Here is a 20684-nt window from a genome sequence, read left to right as displayed (position 1 = left end):
CCTGCCTCCCGAGTTGCTGGGACTAGAGGCATATGCCACCATGCCAGGCTAATTTTTGTAGAGACAAGGTCTATGTTGTCCAGGCTGATCTTGAACTCCTGGGCTCAAGCAATCTTCCTGCCTTGACCTCTCAAAGTGCTGGGATAACAGGCATGAGCCACTGTGCCTGGCCGATTGGCTGTTTTCTTTTTTTTTTGGAGACGGAGTCTTGCGTCTTGCTCTGTTGTCCAGGCTGGAGTGCAGTGATGGTGGCGCAATCTCAGCTCACTGCAATCTCTGCCTCCTGAGCTCAAGCAATTCTCCTGCCTCAGCCTCCTGAGGAGCTGGGACTACAGGCGCGTGCTACTACGCCCAGCTAATTTTTGCATTTTTAGTAGAGACGGGGTTTCACCATGTTGGTCAGGCTGGTCTCAGACTCCTGACCTCAGGTGATCTGCCCACCTTGGCCTCCCAAAGTGCTGGGATTATAGGCATGAGCCACCGCACCTGGCCCAATTGCTGTTCTTGTGGTGACACTGTGACCCAGCCTTTGGTATGGCAGCATTATACCAGGGACAAATCCCCAAAACGAACAAATGTGACTTTCGCTGGTGCCTCAAGGGGAGGCTGTGGGGCAGCAGCTGTGGCTTCACCTGTGCCTCTCACCCTGGGGCAGGCCAGGCGAGCAGACACCTGGGGACCTCCTGCTCTCAGGCAAAGCTGCCGCCAGCTCATGACATTGGGTCAGACCAGATGTGGGATGGAAGGTGTGTTTCTTTCTTTCTTTTTTTTTTTTTTTTTTTGAGATGGCGTTTCACTCTTATTGCCCAGGCTAGAGTGCAGTGGCGCAATCTTGGTACACTGCAACCTCTGTCTCCCGGGTTCAAGTGATTCTCCTGCCTCAGCCTCCTGAGTAGCTGGGATTACAGGCATGCGCCACCACACTGGGCTAATTTTGTATTTTTAGTAGAGATGGGGTTTCTCCATGTTGGTCAGGCTGGTCTTGAACTCCCAACCTGGGAGATGATCCGACTGCCTCGGCCTCCCAAAGTGTTGGGATTACAGGCGTGAGCCACCACGCCCGGCCGGAGGTGTGTTTCTTACAGGGTTGGCTGCAAACCTCTGGCAGCAAGTAGTGGGTGGAAAGTGGAGGGAGTCCTTCCTAGGGGCCAGGATGAGTGGTGCGAGCAAGGACGCACTCTGCCGCACCTGGGTCCTGAAAGCTGGGAGGAAGAAGGAAAGCAAAATAGAAGAATGCAGAGAGCGTGCTGAGAATCGGGATCCTGAGTCTGGGGCCAGAGGAGGTGGCAGGGACCAGGGAGAGGGGTGGGGCCTGCTCCTGTTCCCACCCTGCCTGAGGGCTGTGGGAACCTCAGTTCCTTACACCTGATGCTGGTTTAAAAGCCCCTGAGTGAGGGGCTCTGTGTTGATGGGGGCCGGGCATCGCTGAGCCTAGAGGGGCTCAGGCGTCAGGCTCCTGGGTATCAGGGTGCCCCTCAGTACTGCGGGGCCTGCCCACCCGTGCTGCTTCCCCAGGGGCCTGGATCATCACGGGGGGCTCCCACGCCGGCGTCATGAAGCAGGTGGGCGAGGCGGTGCGGGACTTCAGCCTGAGCAGCAGCTACAAGGAAGGTGAGGTCATCACCATCGGAGTCGCCACCTGGGGCACCGTCCACCGCCGCGAGGGCCTGATCCATCCCACGGTGAGCGCAGCCCGCTGGGGAGGGGAGCCTAGGACCAGGGGTGTGGGTGACGTGTGACCGGGTGCTGTAGGGGGCAGGCGGAGTGTGCAGGGGCTGGGGTGTGGGTGATGTCTGATGGGGCACTGTAGGGAGCAGGTGGGGTGTGCAGGGACGGCGGGCGCACTCAGGAGATTGGGCGCAACTCCTGGCCCGGTCCCTGACCCAGGTGACCTGGATGAATGGCTAACTTGGCTGGACTCTGGTATCTCCCTCAAGGTTGCAAGAGGGATCCACATGAGAGTCACTGGCTATGAGGGCTCCGCTAACAGCAGAGGGAGGGAGCGTGGCCGGCGGGCAGCTGGGCAGGGCTGAGCCAGGGCGATCTGACCCCGAACTGGAGCTTTTAGCGCTTTGAGTCCCTGCACTCAGAGGTCTCCTGCATCCAGGAATCCCACCGTGCTGCGGTCCCCGGCAGCCAGGACCCCCCCCAGCTTCTCTGTCAAGGTTGAGGATGGAGCACTCCTGCCTCTGGTTAACTGGCCGCAGGAGAAGCAGTTGCTTTAATCCAGAGCCTTGAATTGGGACAGATAATGAGTCATTCAACCAGATTTTCCAAGGACACACTAACTTTGGCATAATGCGTGTGTGCCCCTGAATCCGTGTGGTCAGGAAAGCCCACAAACACTGGCCTGTGACTCACTGAGCAGGTTCCCTCGTCACCCCGAGGGGTGATTTACTCCTCTGGCAACATCACAGACACTGTGTGTCCATTCCGGGGGGCGGGGGACACTCCCAGATGCCCACGAGGGCCCAGCAAGCCCTGGCCAGCCGCAGCTCGGCCTCCACCTTCCTTTTGCATCAGAATCATGAATATGTCTGGTGGGGTCTGACTGGACCGGCTGTTTGGCTTTGCTTGCTCTTTTTATGAATTGACAAACTGAAGCCAGGAGCGGCTGGGTGATGTCGCAGGTCACTCCTTACTTTCCTCCCCACGCTGAGTTCAGATGACTTCCCATGACACCACCGTTGCTGGTGTTGTTGGAAGAACGGGACTGTGGCTGCTTCCGCTTAGCCGCGCTCCCTCTCTGTGGACGGCGGAGGGTGGGTGTCCCAGCCCCGCTGCCACCCTGCCTTGGATCTGTCTCCCAGGGCTGCTGTAACCCGGGCTCACAAACCTGGCAGCTTAAAGCAGCAGAAACTTAGTCTATCATATCTGGAATCCGTGTCGGTTGGCCATCATCCAGCCATCTATGTTGGCGGGGCCACCTCCCTCCAGGGCCTGGGGAAGAGTATTCCTGCTGCCTCGAGCGTCTGGTGCTGATGGGCATCCTCTGGCCGGTGGCCGCCTCCCTCCAGTCTCTGCCTCCGCGTACCGTGGCCTTTTCTGTGTGCCTGTGTGAAATCTCCCCATGTCTCCCATAAGAACATTTGTGATGGTGTTGAGGACCCACTGGGGTCATCTAGGGTGATGCCTTCATATCAAGATCTTTAACTGACATCTGCAAAGATGCTTTTCCAAACAGGGAAATGAGGAGCAGCACTTACCGGGTCCACGAGCAGGCCTTGATGTCTTTGGGTGGCTGTGATTCAGCTAACTGCGGTCCTCCCTCTGGCCTCAGACTCCTGTCCACTCCACATGCAAAATACGTTCACCCCATTGCCAGATCCTGGCCGGGCGTGGGGGCTCACGCCTGTCATCCCAGCACTTTGGGAGGCTGAGGTGGGCGGATCACTTGAGGACGAGACTTCAAGACCAGCTTGGCCAACATGGTGAAATGCTGTCTTTACTAAAAATACAAAAATTAGCTGGGCATAGCGGCAGGCACCTGTAATCCCAGCTGAGGCAGGAGAATTGCTTGAACCCAGGAGCCGGAGGTTGCAGTGAGCCAAGATCATGCCACTGCACTCCAGCCGGGCTGACAGAGCAAGACTCTGTCCAAACCAAACCAAATGATCCCCTCCAACTACCAACCCGTTACAGCAGAAACTCCAAGATCAGAATCTCATGTAAATATCATGAGCTTGGCCGGGCACGGTGGCTCACACCTGTCATCCCAGCACTTTGGGAGGCCAAGGCGGGCAGATCACCTGAGGACAGGAGCTCGAGACCAGCCTGGCCAACATGGAGAAACCCCATCTCAACAAAAAATTAGCCAGGCATGGTGGTGGGCGCCTGTAATCCCAGCTACTGGGAGGCCGAGGCAGGAGGATCGCTTGAACCCGGGAGGCGGAGGTTGCAGCGAGCCAAGATTGTGCCACTGCACTCCAGCCTGGATGACAGAGCGAGACACCATCTCAAGCAAAACAAAACAAAACAAACAAAAATATCAGCTCAAAAGTCCCAAATGTCATCATTTAAGTCAGGGATGTGAAGACTCTGGGTCTGATCCATCCTGGAGCAGATTTTCTCTTCACATGTGCACCTGTGAGAGGAGACAACAAGTCACCTGTCTCCAAAATACAAGGGAACAGCAGGGAAGGGCAGGTGTAGCATCACAGCTGTAGACACTCTCATTCCCAAAGGGGGAACATGGGAGGAACCAAGGCATCACCAGCCCCAGGCAATTCCAAAACCCAGCAGGGGGAACGCACTAGGTGGTGAGACTGGGGAGACCCCTGTGTGGCTTGGGCACCCCCCACCCTGCTCTGTGTCCACAGCTCTGCCTTCAGGATGATCCTTTTCCCTGAAGGTTATAGGTTATTTCCTGCTTGAAGATTTTAAGGAGTCTGACGACCTTTCATTTTATCCCACCTCTGTCCCTTTCAGTCCAAATTTGCAGTGTTGTTGTTGATGTAACATTTGTGAAAACTTTGTGTGCCTCCTTTGAATGCCATAGGAATTTCTGCCAGTAGACAAAAAGGGCTCTGCTGACCTTTCCTGTGATGCCGTCTCCACTCCTGTCTTCTGAGATGGTTGAGTGAATCGCAGTCTCCTTGCCTAGTCTCTTCGTCACTAGCAGGGGGTTGTGCAGGCACACCCTTGGCCCTCTCTCTCTCTTTTTTTTTTTTTTTTTTGAGACAGAGTCTTACTCTGTCTCCCAGGCTGGAGTGCAGTGGCATGATCTCAGCCCACTGCAACCTCTGCCTCCCGGGTTCAAGCGATTCTCCTGCCTCAGCCTCCCGAGTAGCTGGGACTACAGGCACCCACCACCACGCCCAGCTAATTTGTGTTTTTTTACTAGAGACAGGATTTCACCATGTTGGCCAGGCTGATCTTGAACTCCTGACCTTGTGATCTGCCTGCCTACCTCAGCCCTCCAAAGTGCTGGGATTCCAGGTGTGAGCCACCGCGCCTGGCCCATGTATGTATTTTCTTTTCTTTTCTTTTTTTTTTTTTGAGATGGAGTCTCGCTGTGTCGCCCAGGCTGGGGTGCAGTGGCACGATCTCAGCTCACTGCAAGCTCCGCCTCCTGGGTTCACGCCATTCTCCTGCCTCAGCCTCCGAGTAGCTGGGACTACAGGCGCCCGCCACCACGCCCGGCTAGTTTTTTGCATTTTTAGTAGAGACGGGGTTTCACCATGTTAGCCAGGGATGGTCTCGATCTCCTGACCTCGTGATCCATCCGCCTCGGCCTCCCAAAGTGCTGGGATTACAGGCTTGAGCCACCGCGCCCAGCCCATGTATGTATTTTCTAAGGCAGCAGTCCCCAACCTTTTTGACACCAGGGACTGGTTTCATGGAAGACAATTTTTGCACAGATGGGGGCGGGGTGGTGAGTGGTTGGTTTGGGGATGATTCAAGCACATTACATTTATTGTGCACTTTATTTCTGTTATTACATTGTAATATATAATGAGGTAATCATACAACTCACCATCATGTAGGATCAGTGGGAGTCCTGAGCTTGTTTTCCTGCAGCTAGATGGTCCCATCATCTGGGGGTGATGGGGGACAGTGACAGATCATCAGGCATTAGATTTTCTTAGGGACACACAGCCTAGGTCCCTCAAACGCACAGTTCACAGTAAGGTTAGTATTCCCATGAGAATCTAGTGCTGCGGATCTGACAGGAGGTGGAGCTTGGGCAGTCACACACACGATAGGGAGCGGCGGCAAATAGGGATGAAGCTTCACTCGCTCACCTGCCTGCTGTGCGCAGCCCAGCTCCTCACAGGCCACCGACCATTACCAGTCCATGGCCCAGGGGGTGGGGACCCCTGCTCTAAGGTAACAAAACCCTCCCTGCCCTGCTCCTTGCTTCCTTCGGAGCCCTTACTGCAAGTTGTTTGTTTTCTGAGACGGGGTCTCACTGTTGCCCAGGCTGGGGTGCGTTGGTGTGATCCTCAGCCTTGAGCCCCTGGGCTCAAGTGATCTTCCCACCTCAGCCTCCCAAGTAGCTGGGACTACAGGTGTGCACCACCATGCCCGGCTAATTTTTTTTTTTATTTGTAGACATGAGATCTGCCATGTTGTCCAGGCTGGTCTCGAACTCTGGGGCTCAGGTGATCCTCCCGCCTCGGCCTCCCAAAGTGCTGGGATTACAGGCATGAGCCACTGTGCCCGTCTCTGCAAGGCTTTTAACACCGCATTCCCACCAATATTCTCTTCAAGGACATTGAGACGTTTTCTATTCATGGTGCTTCAAAATCCTGCCGTCTTCTCCCCATTGCCAGCTTCAATGCCACTTCCACATTTTTAGGTGCTTGTTACAGCAGCACCCCACTTCCTCACCCCAGACCTGTATCTGTTTCCTGTGGCTGCTGTAACAAATGGCCACAAGCCTGAAACGGCAGCATTGTGGTCTCTCACGTGTCTGGAGGACAGAACTCTGAAGTCAGGGTCACACCCCTCCTGAGGCCTGGGAGGAGGGTCTGTTTCCCTGCCTTCTCCACTCCTGGGGGCTCCGGCTTTCTCCACTTGTGGCTGTGTCGCTCGTCCCTGCCTCTGTGGTCCCGTGTCCTCCTCTCCTGTGTGTGTCTCCCGCCACCTCTCTCCTGTAAGGACACCTGTGATGGTATTTTGGGCCCACTCAGATCATCCAGGTTAATCTTCTCATGTTTCGATCACATCTGCAAAGTCACTTTCTCCAATAAGGCCACATCCACAGATTCCAGAGACTGGGACCTGGTCTCTCTGGGGGCTGGTGTTCAGCCTGCTCACGTTAGAGAGGCAGAGCTTTCCAGAAGCTGTGTCTGACGCTTCCTGGCCATTCCAGGGCAGCTTCCCTGCTGAGTACATACTGGATGAGGATGGCCAAGGGAACCTGACCTGCCTAGACAGCAACCACTCTCACTTCATCCTCGTGGACGACGGGACCCACGGCCAGTATGGGGTGGAGATTCCTCTGAGGACCAGGCTGGAGAAGTTCATATCGGAGCAGACCAAGGAAAGAGGAGGTAGGGAAGCTTGCTTTCAAGAGTGCTTGGGCAGATAGCACAGTGGGCTGGTCAGAGTGTCAGGTACAGCTGGTCACAACCAGGATGTTGGTGGCGCTTGGAGCGTCCTCAGAACACACCTGGGTTTCTATCCCATGTCTCTTTATACTTTGTTCCAGGAGGGTCATCTTCTCTTGCCCGTTTCAGCCAGTGGGAGGGCGGTCAGGGGGGCTGGCAGCTCACCTGTGTGCTCACAGGTAATAGGCCAGCCTACTTTTTTTTTTTTTTGAGACAGGGTCTGGAGTGCAGTGGTGTGATCTCAGCTCACTGTAGCCTCGAACTTCTGGGCTCAAGGGATCCTCCCACCACCTTCCCAAAGTGCTGGGATTACAAAGCTTGAACCACTGTGCCTGGCCCTACAATTATTTTAAACCGTGACCATGGTCTGGTCTCAGGTTCAGAAATCAGAATGTACGATAGTCAAAACTTAGGATTTGACACCTTTTTCCTCATAGGTGGGATGGGATGGGTTTGAGGACGTCGGGAGGTCAGGTGTGGGGTTTTGCCCGTCACTCGAGGAGGGCTCAAAGAGGAGATGGTGAATGGGAGGTGTCTGGCCTATGCCCCGGTGGGCTGGGGTCCCCTGCAAGCTTCCTTGTGCAGCAGACTCCTGTGGAGGGCTCCTCACCAGTGCGTGGGCCCCAGCCCCAGGGTCCAACTCAGCAGCTCCAGGTGGGCTGAGAACTTGCATTAGGAGCACGTTTCCTGGTGGGGGTGCTGTTGAGGTTCAGGGACCCCGCTTTGAGAACCCTGCTTGACTAGGACACCCAGGGTGGGATGTGTGGGTGAATGTGTGAAGACGATGGGCCCATGGGGTCTCATAGACAGAGTTTGCTGCCTGGGGAAAAAGGTTGCTAAGTCCTTCTCAGGCTCCCCTGCTGTTGGGCTGGATGAAGTTCAGGGTGGGGCCGGGCAGAGGGACAAAGGATGGACATGTCGTGTCCTGCTCCCACCTACACGTGACAGGTTATGCCCACCTGCTTGGGGCATCAGCTCTGATTGTCCCTCCCTCCCTCCTTCCCTCCCTCCCAAGAAAGCAAGAGGGGGTGGATGGGATGCAAGCGAGCGGGGGAGGTGTGGGTGGCAGGGGGCTCTCGAGTCTGCTCATCGATGTGGAACAGGTGGGTCCCCTGGTAATGTGGAGCTTTGACCTTCAAGGGCAACTCAGCACTGGCTAGAGGTCTCCCAGCAGGTGCTTCAGTGTGTGGTTAGGCTGGAGCCGGCAGGGGGCAGGGGAGAGTGCCCCAGTGCAGGGTCTTGCCCCCCACCCACCTCTGTCCCCTCACTCGGCTCTGTGCTTTGTTTAGGTGTGGCCCTCACTCTGCTCTGTGCTTTTTCTAGGTGTGGCCATCAAGATCCCTATCGTGTGTGTGGTGCTGGAGGGCGGCCCGGGCACGTTGCAGGTGAGCATGGCTGGGTAGGAGGGGGTAGGTGTGGGCCCGTCCTGCTGCTGGCAGATGACTGTCCAGAAGTGCTTGTCTCAGCACTCAAGACTGTTGGCAAGAGAGAGCGATGAGCTTGCCCACCAGGAGACGAGAAAGAGCGTCTGTCCTGTGACAGGGCTGCTTCCGGGTGGGCGGAGGACGGGTCGGAGGAAGGTGCCTGGGGGAGGAAGCTGGGCTTGGCTGTGACCAGGCCATTGACTGGCATGGAAGGAAAGGATGGGGTCCCAGGGCCTGGAGTGAGTGGGGAGCCTCTGCTCCCGGGACCTGCCGGGGAGGCTGGGGAGTTTCTGCAGCTCTGCCCCCAAGATTCCTCCAGGAAGCATTTTTCTTTTTTCTTTTTTTTTTTTTTGAGACGGAGTCTCGCTTTGTCACCCAGGCTGGAGTGCAGTGGCCGGATCTCGGCTCACTGCAAGCTCCGCCTCCCGGGTTTACGCCATTCTCCTGCCTCAGCCTCCGAGTAGCTGGGACTACAGGTGCCGCCACCACGCCCGGCTAATTTTTTGTATTTTTAGTAGAGACGGGGTTTCACCGTGTTAGCCAGGATGGTCTCGATCTCCTGACCTCGTGATCCACCCGCCTCGGCCTCCCAAAGTGCTGGGATTACAGGCGTGAGCCACTGCGCCCGGCAAAGGAAGCATTTTTCAAAGTACAGGGCCACGGCCCCCATCCCAGATTTGTGGTGCCAGCAGCTGTGTGACTGCGGATTTGGCATGCGGCCTGAATGCGCTGCTCTGCTGGCCTTCCTTCCTGACCCGAATCCTAACCGCTTTGTGGCGTGCAGGGTGTGAGGCGACCTCACCTGCTGTAGGAACGTATGAGGACATATAGCCTGCGGATCTGGACCAAGAGTGTGGGCTTTTGTGAAGGATGGAATCATAAGCAGTGTCCCATTTATGTTTCATGATTGCAGGAGGTCAAAACAGAGCCTTGGGGGCTTAAGGCTGGACAGGAATCCATAGAGCACTGGGTCCTCACTCCCTACGCATGCCAAGTACCCTTCACGCTCTCCTGCTGGGGCCGCTACACCTGCCTCCTTATCCCAGGCGGATGCTCATACACATGGCAGGGTCCTTCCTGCCAGACGGCCTTGTGGCCAGTCCCTTCCTGAAGTCCAGCACCCCCTGGAGCCCGGGGGCCCTCCTCATTGCCTTGCTCTTACTGTGGGCTTTTATGAGGTTGGTAACTCCAGGTCCATGCAGCGTCCCCTTTGCTGCGAGGCCCTCACATCTGCAGGTCCATAGGCAAAAATGCTGAGAGCCTTTGATTCTGCTGGTGCTGAGGCCCGAGAGGCGCCAGGTGTGCAGCCCCCAGTGTGTTGGGGCAGCTCCCTCTTCCCCCAGAGCAGGGGATGCCACCAAACTGATAAGTGCTTTCAGTGGATCTTGGAGTAGTGTTAGCCCAGCCCTTCCCTTAGCTGGCCTTGGAGAATTCTCCGTTCAGAAAGCGTTGGAGCGAGGTGAGGACCCAGTCCCGGGCTCACGCCCCCGCCTGCCTTGCAGACCATCTACAACGCCACCACCAACGGCACCCCTTGCGTAGTTGTGGAGGGCTCGGGCCGCGTGGCCGACGTCATTGCCCAGGTGGCCAACCTGCCTGTCTCGGACATCACTGTCTCCCTGATCCAGCAGAAACTGAGTGTGTTCTTCCAGGAGATGTTTGAGACCTTCACGGAAAGCAGGATTGTCGAGTGGACCAAAAAGGTGAGGCTGACGGGCACGATGGTCACCGGCATGTGGCTGCTCCACAGAGACACCGTCAGCCTGGTGGGCAGCACCAGGACTCACGGATCGATGCGGAGAACCCACCGGGTCTGAGCGGGTGCCAGAGCGATTTGCAGAGGGCAGGGCGCAGGTGGCAAGCCTCCTGGCTGGGTTCCGGAGGTCAGATCCCGTGACAGCACGTGAAAGGAGGGTGTGAACCTCACCGGCAGCACAGCAGGGCGGGTTGGGAACACTGCCAGGCTCATGGTGCTGTGAAAAGAGTCTGCTGGATTGGAGGGGTGGGAGGCAGGCGCTGGGGAGGCCTCAGCCGAGTTGGGCAGCAGGGCAGCTGCTGAGTAATGGCTGTGGGTCGCAGGGTCAGTCCAGCTCATAGCCTCATGGGTGAGTTAATGGAGGCACGTAGAGTGGCCTCAGGAGGGGCCATTGCCCCCAGTCCAGGGGTAGATTTTGGGTGGCCCCTGCCATGACCCCAGCCTCCAGAGGGGGTTAGTTGTGAAGGGTCGTGGTTGGTCAGCCCTGACCACCTCACAAAGCCCTTGACCAGGGGGGCGGGCTCCAGTGGAGAGTTCCTGCCCTCTCTGTACCTGCTGGTTCCAGGGTCACCTGACTCAGTTCCTGGAGGATTGTTGGCGGGGGCTGGGACCGGGGCCTTTTCATCCTGTTTCCCAGCAAGCCGGGGCCGGCAGAGCCCTCAGTCTGTGTCTTTCCTGCAGAGCCTGGACATCCCCAGGTTCTGAGTGGCTGACATGCACTTTCCACGGCTCCCGCTGTGTTTAATTTGGGCTCTGTGGGCAGTGGTGGCCCCTAGCTGCAGGCCACAGGGACACGTGTATTTGGCCAGATTGGGCCTGTGGAGAATGGATTAAAAACGTGCACCCTCAGGAACCACGGGTATCGGAAAGGCTGGGTGGAGGTCTTGGTCCCGTTGGTCCATCTAGAAGCAGTTTCCGTGACTGGTGATTTGTGGGTGGCACAACGACCTTGTTTTCTTCTGTGGTTTGTGATGGTCTCAGAGTGACCTCGTTCTGCACGGATGTCTTCTGAGAGCGTGTTTGCCCGGCAGGAGAATAACATGATGTAGCCGCAAGCGTCAGATCAGTCTGTGAAAGCATCACGGTCCGGCTGTGAGCGGCCGCTCAGCTCCCAACGTCAGGGCGGCTTTCCTTCCTTCCCGGTGCCACTGGGACTTGTCAGGCAGGCCCTGGAGCCCTTTCTCTGCCGGTTGATAAATTATTCAGGCAATTTTCAGAACTGAGTTTAATCAGCTGTTGTTGAAAGGTGCTTATTTTTAATGCACTCTCTATAGCCAAGCCAAGGCCCTGAAAGTGGTGCTTTCACATGGAGCTGTCAGGCCTCAGCAGGGGCTCGGCTTTTCACTGACGCTCCTGCTCAGTGGGGAGAGGCTGAGCCACACAGCTGGGGTCAGCGCGCTCCCTTAACACGCCTTCTGGGAGTGTCCGTCTACACACTGGAGGAGTTGCAGACCCATCCTGGAGTGAGTGCTGCCGCTGGTGGGCAGCCCCGTCAGAGGGGCCCTGGGGCCTCCCTGCAAGGTCTGACAGCTGTGGCCAGGAAGAAGTTGTCCACCCTTGCTCAGCCTCGCCTTTCTCATCTATCAAGTAGGGGTACTGAGTGTTCCACTCAGACGAGGAAACAGGCCCTGGTGTCCGTATGGGCTCGGACGCTGGGAGCTGCTTGACTGTGTGAGGACAGGGTGGGCTGAAGGCTGGAGACTTTTATGGGCTCAGACGCTGGGAGCTGTTTTGCCTTGTGAGGACAGGGGCTGAAAGCCAGGAGACCTTTGGCTGCTGGATGAGGGTGGAGTTCGCCAGGGAGTCCAGGATGTGTTTTGGAGTTGTCACGAAAGCTGGACCCCCAGGGATGGGGCACCGTTGGGGTCTTAGGCATGGAGGTGGAGTGTGAGGAGCCCTCCAGGTGAGGGCAGAGTCTGTGTGGAAGCAATGAGGCCAGGCTGGGGACGAGGAGAGAAGCAGAAGAGGCCAGGCGTGGCCAGCCTTGGGAGCAGTGGGAGCCATGGGAAGATGCGTTTGTGGAGTTGCCTGCCCTGGACACAGGGGGAAGGTGCTTCAAGGAGGAATAACTGTAGCAGACATACCTGCTAGGGACACCATGATGGATGGATGGATGGATGAATGGATGGATGAATAGTGGGTGGGTGGTAGATAGATAGATGGATGATGGGTGGGTGTGTGGATGGATGGATGGAAAGATGGATGGATAGATGGATGGATGGATGGATGGTAGGTGGGTGGGTGGGCATGTGGATGGATGGATGGATAGATGGGTAGCTAGATGATAGGTAGATGGATGGATGGATAGATAGGTAGACAGACAGACAGATGATAAAATGGATGGGCTGGGCACAGTGGCTGACACTTGTAATCCCAGCACTTTCGGAAGCTGAGGTGGGTGGATCACTTGAGGTCAGGAGTTCGAGACCAGCCTGGCCAACATGGTGAAACCATGTCTGTACTAAAAATACAAAAATTATCCAGGCCTGGTGGTGGGTGCCTGTAATCCCAGCTACTTGGGAGTCTGAGGCGGGAGAATTGCTTGAAGACAGGAGGTGGAGGTTGCAGAGAGCCAAGATCCTGCCACTGCACTCCAGCCTGAGTGGCAGAGCAAAAACTCTGTCTCAAAAAAAAAAAAAAGGATGAATTGATAAATACATAGATAGATAGATAGATGATAGATAGATAGCGAGTGGGAGGTAGATAAGTGGATGGATGAATGGTTGGAAGGTGGGTGTGTATATAGATGGATGGATAGCTAGACGATAGATAGATACATGTGGATGGATAGATGGATACATGGATAGGTGTATAGGTAGATACATACATACATACATACATAGATGAAACACACACGGATGGATAGATATATACATGGATGGATAGATAGATAATATAGATAGATGGATAGATGCATAGATGGATAGATGGATAAGATTAGGTAGATAGATAGATGGATAGATGCATAGATGGATAGATAGATTGATCGATTGACAGATAAATCAATTGACAGATAGATAGATAGATAGATAGATAAATGGACAGATAGATAGGCAGGTAGGCAGGTGGTGAGGAGTGGCCCGGGCTTAGCAGGAGGGCCGGGAGAAGCAGCCTCGCATGAAGCTGCACTAGCATCAGGATGAAGATCCGTTGCTCTTGGATTGTGTTTTCCACCCAACGGACTCGCACAAACATGTTGTATTTGGTCCCCATGAATCTTCATCCACACCGTCTAAGGCAAGAGGAGATGTGGTGGTGTCCTGACCACAAGGGCAGGCAGGACCCCGGGCTCTGGCTGTGTCTGGGGCCTCAATTCTGTGTGTCTTGGAGGAGGCAGGGGTTCAGGGGTCACTGTGTGTCTCACTTGGAAAATGCTTGTTGCAGATCCAAGATATTGTCCGGAGGCGGCAGCTGCTGACTGTCTTCCGGGAAGGCAAGGATGGTCAGCAGGATGTGGATGTGGCCATCCTGCAGGCCTTGCTGAAAGGTGAGGGTCAGGGAACATGGGGGGAATGGGGTGGAGGCCAGAACGTGGGCTCTGACGATGCTAAGTTCTAGTCTCGAAGTGCCATGATTCTGGGAACCAGAATATTCCTCCTTGGTCAGAAACCCTGACCAGAGGGCAGCTGGCGATGGGCAGGTGGGCGCCTGCCTGTCACCTGATGTTAGAGGTATGAGCTCCTTTATTTGTAACTGGAATCCGAGTGCAGCCGCTGTCATTTATACCTTTGTTATTTTTATTTATTTATTTGTTTATTTTTTTGAGACGGAGTCTCGCTCTGTCGCCCAGGCTAGAGTGCAGTGGTGCAATCTCGGCTCATTGCAAGCTCCACCTCCCAGGTTCACACCATTCTCCTGCTTCAGCCTCCCAAGTAGCTGGGACTACAGGCACCCACAACCACGCCCACCTAATTTTTTGTTTTTTTAGTAAAGACGGGGTTTCGCCATGTTAGCCAGGATAGTCTCGATCTCCTGACCTCGTGATCCGCCCACCTTGGCCTCCCAAAATGTTGGGATTACAGGCATGAGCCACTGCACCCAGCCAATTTAATTAGTTTTTCTTTATGGTTCATGTTCTTTGTGTCATAGCTAAGAGATCTCTGCCCATCCCAAGGTTGCAGATATTTTCTTCTGTTTTCTGATAGCAGCTTTGTAGACATAGCCTTTATGTTTGGGCCTATGAACCGCTTCAGGTTGATTCTTGTGTATGGTGTGAGGTAAGGGTCAAAGTTCTTTTTTCTTTTTCCCCAAATAACAACCCATGTTTTGAAAAGTTAAACCAGAAAGAGAGCACCGAAAGTACTTGAGCAAAATAACTTGTCCTGAGAACCAGTGAGGTGGTTGTTGCCATTGAACATTTACAGGCAATTGAGGCAGGATTGGAAATGCGATGGCTTCTGAGTCCTGAGTTTTGGATGAGTTAGTGTAAGATGCCTGCCCTCCAGAGACCTATGTCTTCTTAAAACAGGGAGGCCCTTTTCTTGCTCACTGCCCACCTGTTGCTCAGGGGCCAGGGCATGGCCAGGAGGAGGGCAGGGGAAATAGGGGTGCATGGACATGATGACTAAAGCCCCAAGATTCACTGATTCTGACTCTGAAATGGAACATGATTTTGCAAGGCTGTGTGTATGGGAGGAGGTCACTGGGTGCTGCACCTGTCACTTTGAATTGTTGAGAGGCAAGAGCTCATGACACATCTCTGCCTCTGACATCATAAGTCAGTCGCCCTGGAGGGAAATGGCTTTGAGCCCCAGATCAAGGCCCAGTGTGCACCTGTTCATCTGCAGCCTCCCGGAGCCAAGACCACTTTGGCCACGAGAACTGGGACCACCAGCTGAAATTGGCAGTGGCATGGAATCGCGTGGACATTGCCCGCAGTGAAATCTTCACGGATGAGTGGCAGTGGAAGGTAAGTCTTCCTGAGTGCCCTGTGGAGGGGCCCACTGGGCCCACGTGCATTGCACCACTGAAACAAGGGCAGGCGAGGATCGCCTTGTCTGGATCCCAGCCCTTCCCTTGAGGGTGGGTGACCCAGGCAGCTTTCATCCTCCCCAGCAACAGCAGCCCCCATCTCCAGGGTCTTTGAGATCAGGATGACATGGGATGATGACCAAATGCATCCATCACCACACAATGCTTGCTCTCAGCCTTCAGATCTGCACCCCATGATGACGGCTGCCCTCATTTCCAACAAGCCTGAGTTCGTGAAGCTCTTCCTGGAGAACGGGGTGCAGCTGAAGGAGTTCGTCACCTGGGATACCTTGCTTTATCTGTATGAGAACCTGGAGCCCTCCTGCCTGTTCCACAGCAAGCTGCAGAAGGTGCTGGCGGAGGAACCCGAGCGCCTGGCTTGTGCACCCGCTGCGCCCCGCCTGCAGATGCACCATGTGGCCCAGGTGCTGCGGGAGCTGCTGGGGGACTTCACACAGCCGCTCTACCCCCGGCCCTGGCACAGCGACCGGCCTCGGCTCCTGCTGCCCGTGTCCCACATCAAGCTCAATGTGCGTGCTGGTAACGGGGCCCAACCTGGCCTTGCCCGCGTGGGATACTGCCATGTTCTTAGAGCTCTCTGTTTTTAAAATTAGCTTTTATTTTTATTAGAAAAGACACATGCTCTATCTTAGGCTGCTTGGGCTGCTGTAACAAAATTCCACAGATGGGGCAGAAACTACCAGTTTATTTTCTGGAAGTTCTGGGGGCCCGAAGTCCCAGATTAAGGCACCAGCAGGGCTGGCTTCTGGCCAGGGCCTCTTCCTGCTTGCACGTGGCTGCCCTCTTGCTGTGTCTTCACATGACAGAGAGAGAAGTCTCTGGTGCCACTTCCTTTTTCTTTTATTTATTTTTTATTTTATTGAAACAGGGTCTCACTCTGTCGTCCAGGCTGGAGGGCAGTGGCGTGATCATAGCTCACTGCAGCCTCAACCTCCCAGGCTCAAGCAATCCTCCCACCTCAGCCTCCCAAGTAGCTGGGACTACAGGTGTGCACCACCACACCTGGCTAATTTTTAAAATTTTTTGTAGAGACGGTTTTGCCATTTTGGACAGGATGGTCTCAAACTCCTGGTCTCAAGTGATCCACTCTCCTTAGCCTCCAAAAGGCTGGAATTTACACCCTTGAGCCACCATGATTTGCCTATTTTTATGTTTGAGACAGGGTCTGGCTCTGTCACCCAGGCTGTAGTGCAGTGGTGCAATCATGGCTCACTGTAGCTTCCACCTCCTGGGCTCAAGCAATCTTCCTGCCTCAGTTGCTTGAGTAGCTGGGACTATAGGCACGTGCCACCATGCCCAGGTTTTTTAAAATTTGTTTTTGTTTTTGTTTTTTTATGTTTTGTAGAGATGGGGTCTCATTATATGGCCCAGGCTGGTCTCAAACTCCGGGGCTCAAGTGATCCTCTGTCTTGACTTCCCAAAGTGCTGGGATTGCAGGTGTGAGCCTCTGCACCTAGCCTCACTCCTCTTTTTATAAAGAGAACACACCTATCCACTTAGGAACCCACAATGTGGCCTCATTTAACCTTAATTACCTTCTTAAAGACCCTATCTCCAAGTGCTGTAGTCACATTGGGGGTTAGGGTTTCAACATATGAATTTTAGGGGGACACAGTTCAGTCCATACCATACCCTTTCTAAAAGTTCCAAACAGTACAAAAGGTTCTGCAGGGAGCATGATCCGCCTGCCCTGATCCCACTCATGCCCAGTAGATGTGCTTGTTTTTTCCTACAGTCAGGTCAGTAACATTCCAGAGTATTTTTGTGAGATGCCCAGTGTGCACTGCAGCTGTAGGAGAGTGGATGCTGTAGTCTGCATCCTGATTCAATGGGAGCCCTGCTCTAGTCTCACCTTCATTTAATGGGAACCCTGCTCTAGTCTCCAACTTTATTTAATGGGAACCCTGCTGTAATCTCCACCTTGATTCAATGGGAACCCTGCCCTAATCTCCACCCGGATTCAATGGGAACCCTGCTCTAATATCCGTCCTTATTCAATGGGAACCCTGCTGTAATCTCCACCCTGATTCAATGGGAACCCTGCCCTAGTCTGTGTACCCTTATTCAGTGGGAACCTGGCAGTGACTCAATGTCAGGAATGATGCTGGATTTTGTATTTGTTTTTCTCTTGGGAGTATTTTTTTTTTTTTTTTTGAGACAGAGTCTCGCTCTGTCACCCAGGCTGGAGTGCAGTGGCCAGATCTCAGCTCACTGCAAGCTCCGCCTCCTGGGTTTACGCCATTCTCCTGCCTCAGCCTCCCGCATAGCTGGGACTACAGGCGCCCGCCACCTCGCCTGGCTAGTTTTTTGTATTTTTTTTTTTAGTAGAGACGGGGTTTCACCGTGTTAGCCAGGATGGTCTCGATCTCCTGACCTCGTGATCCGCCCGTCTCGGCCTCCCAAAGTGCTGGGATTACAGGCTTGAGCCACCGCACCTGGCCTCTTGGGAGTATTTATCTCTGATTCATTAAGGTTTTACAAAACAAAGCATCAGATGCCTTTGAGAAGATTGAGCTGCTTTTCTTCTTTGACCTATGAATTTGGCGAATTATTTTAACAGATTTTCTGACAGTGAAACATGTTTTTATTCCTGTTTTGAATTTCAGCTTGGCCTCAGTGCAAGTTTAATATACTGGATTCTCTTGACAACATTTTCAGGGTGTTTGCATCAGAATGCTTAAGCCTTTGATTGCAGTTTTATTTGGGGAGCTATATTTGTCAGGTTTTGATAGCAATTTTATGTTAGTTTTGTAAAAACCATTTGGGAAGCTTTCTTTCCTTCTCTGCTGCAGGACAGTTTATGCATCTGGAGTTAATCGCTTCTTATAACCTTGGTCGACTCCCCTGTGAGTCCATCTGGGCCCAGTGCCTTTTTTTAAAAAAAATTGGTAATAGTTCTAGTAACTTTCTTGTTTATTTTCTGATTATTTTTATGTTTAGGTTCTCCATCTCCTCTAAGCTCACATTTGGTTTTGTTTTTTTCCTGCTAGAAAATAGTCTATTTCCTCCAGGTTTTCCAATCGATCCATTGTTCCAGGTGAGCTCTGTCTTCACTCTTGAGAAAGACATGGGTATGACTTGGTTTTTTTGTTTTTTGTTTTTGAGACGAAGTTTCGCTCTTATTGCCCAGGCTGGAGTGCAATGGCATAATCTCGGCTCACTGCAACCTCTGCCTCCTGGGTTCCATTGAGTCTGTTGCCTAAGCCTCCTGAGTAGCTGGGATCACAGGCTCCCACCACCATGCCCGGCTAATTTTTTGTATTTTTAGTAGAGATGGGGTTTCACCATGTTGGCCAGGCTGGTCTCGAACTCTTGGCCTTAGGATCCACCCATCTTGGCTTCCCAAAGTGCTGGGATTACAGGCGTGAGCTACTGCATCAGGCCGGGTATGGCTTGGTTTTATACATTAACAATCTGCGCTTCTTAAGTCCAGAGAGTTTATTTAGGACGCTCAGTTGGAATATGCTTAGGAAGGTCCAAAACAGAAGCTCAGGCTTATCCGTACCTGTGGTTCAGGAAGAAAAACACATTTCTTTATAATGAAAAACCTTCAGGAAATCTCTAGGATCCCTTGAGGTGTGTTTTTTACAGTATGTGATTTTGGAGATGTTTTCTCTACTTCTGGGAAGTATTTCCCAGCTACGTGAGGACGTGCTTCCTGGTCCGGGGAAAAGCCCAGCCGTGTAGGGGAGGTGGGTCTGGGCAAGGTGCCCCGTCCTTGCTCGTGTGTGAGCCTTGTCACCCACCTGGCAGATCTTTCCTAGTGGTCGCTCTGCCAGAGACACTGAAGGAGATTCCCTCAGGGAGAAGACAGTCACTGACCTGTTAACACCCTCCACTGTGCTAGAAGTTTACTTCGTTGAAAGTGGCTTTGATGCCATCAGATAAGACTAGGGAACCTTGAAGTGCCTGGCATGAAACAAGAGTCTACAAACGTTGGTAAAGGAGTTAGATGGGTATTTCACTTTCTAGATGTTTCTAGATGTCTCTAGAACAGTGCTTTAAAAAACTTCAGTGTGCATAAGAATGATCTAGGCTGTTGCTGAAAATTCAGGCTGTAGTTCTCCAGGGACAGTGAGATCCTGAGAAGGTCAGGGCTGGGATTAGGGCTTTCACCTCTAACAGGTTCCTCCAGTGACTCTAAGCCAGTGGGGACCAGCTGGTGCTCTGACTGTCCACTGCTTACCAGGTGCAGGGAGTGAGCCTCCGGTCCCTCTACAAGCGTTCCTCAGGCCATGTGACCTTCACCATGGACCCCGTCCGTGACCTTCTCATTTGGGCCATCGTCCAGAACCGTCGGGAGCTGGCAGGAATCATCTGGGCTCAGGTAATAAGACCGGCTTCTGAGCAGACACAGCTATAGGCCAGTGGCCAACTGGGGAGCGTGGCTGGAGAGCTTGAGGCCAAGTGCCAGCGGGGCCTGTGGAGGGGTGTGGGCATCTCCAACGTCAGGAAGGACTTGGGGCACCCGGAGTTGGAGAACAAAGAACTTAGCTCTAGGCAGGAAAGGAAATTTTTTTTTTTTTTTTTTTTTTTTTAGAAGACGGAGTCTCGCTCTGTCGCTCAGGATGGAGTGCAATGGCATGGCCTTGGCTCACTGCAACCTCCCCCTCCTGGGTTCAAGCGATTTTCCTGCCTCAGCCTCCTGAGTAAATGGAACAACATGCATGTGCCACCACGCCTAGCTAATTTTTTATGTTTTTAGTAGAGATGGGGTTTCACCATATTGGTCAGGCTGTCTCAAACTCCTGACTTCATGATCCACCTGCCTCGGCCTCCCAAGGTGCTGGGATTACAGGCATGAGCCACTGTGCCTGGCCTAGGAAAGGAATTTTTAAATTAAAAGTTCTGCTAAAAAAACTCATTCTGTGGTTATGTCCAGGGCCGAGTCTTGCTGGACACACACAGGCCGGGTGGTGCCACCCTCTGCAGCTCACACTGGTTCTGGTGGGGGCCGGTGCATGCGCTGGGCATGTGCTGTCCATTAGGCTTTGCAGGGCAAGCAGTCCCCTCCCACAGGCCACGCGGGAGCCTGGACCATCAGAGGTTGTGTACTGATTGGAGTGGGGCTTAAATTGTCTGTGTAGATGTGGTCACAGACAGTGATTGCCCAGCGGCCCGCACCGTCCCCGGGCCTTGTTTTCATCACCCAGGGCAGTGTGTTGGGTTCCCCAGGCTGGGTCGAGCCTGGCTAGGCCCTTTAGAGTCTCACGGTGGCTCCTCCGGTCCCCAGAGCCAGGACTGCATCGCAGCGGCCTTGGCCTGCAGCAAGATCCTGAAGGAGCTGTCCAAGGAGGAGGAGGACACGGATAGCTCGGAGGAGATGCTGGCACTGGCAGAGGAGTGTGAGCACAGAGCCATCGGTGAGCTCTGCCAGGCACGGGCTGCAGGCCATGGCTCAGTCATGCATGCTCTCACTGGGGTCCCCATCCCTGGGTCTCAGCCATGCTCGCCCTC

The 20684-nt window shown here is 53.9% G+C and overlaps 2 protein-coding genes across 3 annotated transcripts in view; one reads left to right on the top strand and one right to left on the bottom strand.

The window, feature by feature from the left end:
• The window catches only part of CFAP410 (cilia and flagella associated protein 410), a 413721-nt gene that overhangs the window by 34250 nt on the left and 358787 nt on the right, over positions 1-20684 (bottom strand). The gene's annotated exons all lie outside the window — the stretch shown is intronic.
• TRPM2 (transient receptor potential cation channel subfamily M member 2) overlaps positions 1-20684 on the top strand; it is a 165266-nt gene that overhangs the window by 99936 nt on the left and 44646 nt on the right. For both annotated transcript variants that reach the window (XM_050784399.1, XM_050784398.1), the window contains 9 exons: positions 1516-1682; positions 6818-6998; positions 8379-8440; positions 9982-10182; positions 13620-13722; positions 15023-15144; positions 15383-15736; positions 19417-19554; positions 20461-20590. In XM_050784399.1, coding sequence (XP_050640356.1) covers positions 1516-1682; positions 6818-6998; positions 8379-8440; positions 9982-10182; positions 13620-13722; positions 15023-15144; positions 15383-15736; positions 19417-19554; positions 20461-20590 — 1458 coding nt within the window. The remainder of the gene's footprint in view (positions 1-1515; positions 1683-6817; positions 6999-8378; positions 8441-9981; positions 10183-13619; positions 13723-15022; positions 15145-15382; positions 15737-19416; positions 19555-20460; positions 20591-20684) is intronic.

This window comes from Macaca thibetana, chromosome 3, assembly GCF_024542745.1.
Source record: "Macaca thibetana thibetana isolate TM-01 chromosome 3, ASM2454274v1, whole genome shotgun sequence".
NCBI lineage: Eukaryota > Metazoa > Chordata > Mammalia > Primates > Cercopithecidae > Macaca > Macaca thibetana.
The sequence above is the reverse complement of the archived record's forward strand: the minus strand, read 5'-3'. Positions and strand labels throughout refer to the sequence as shown.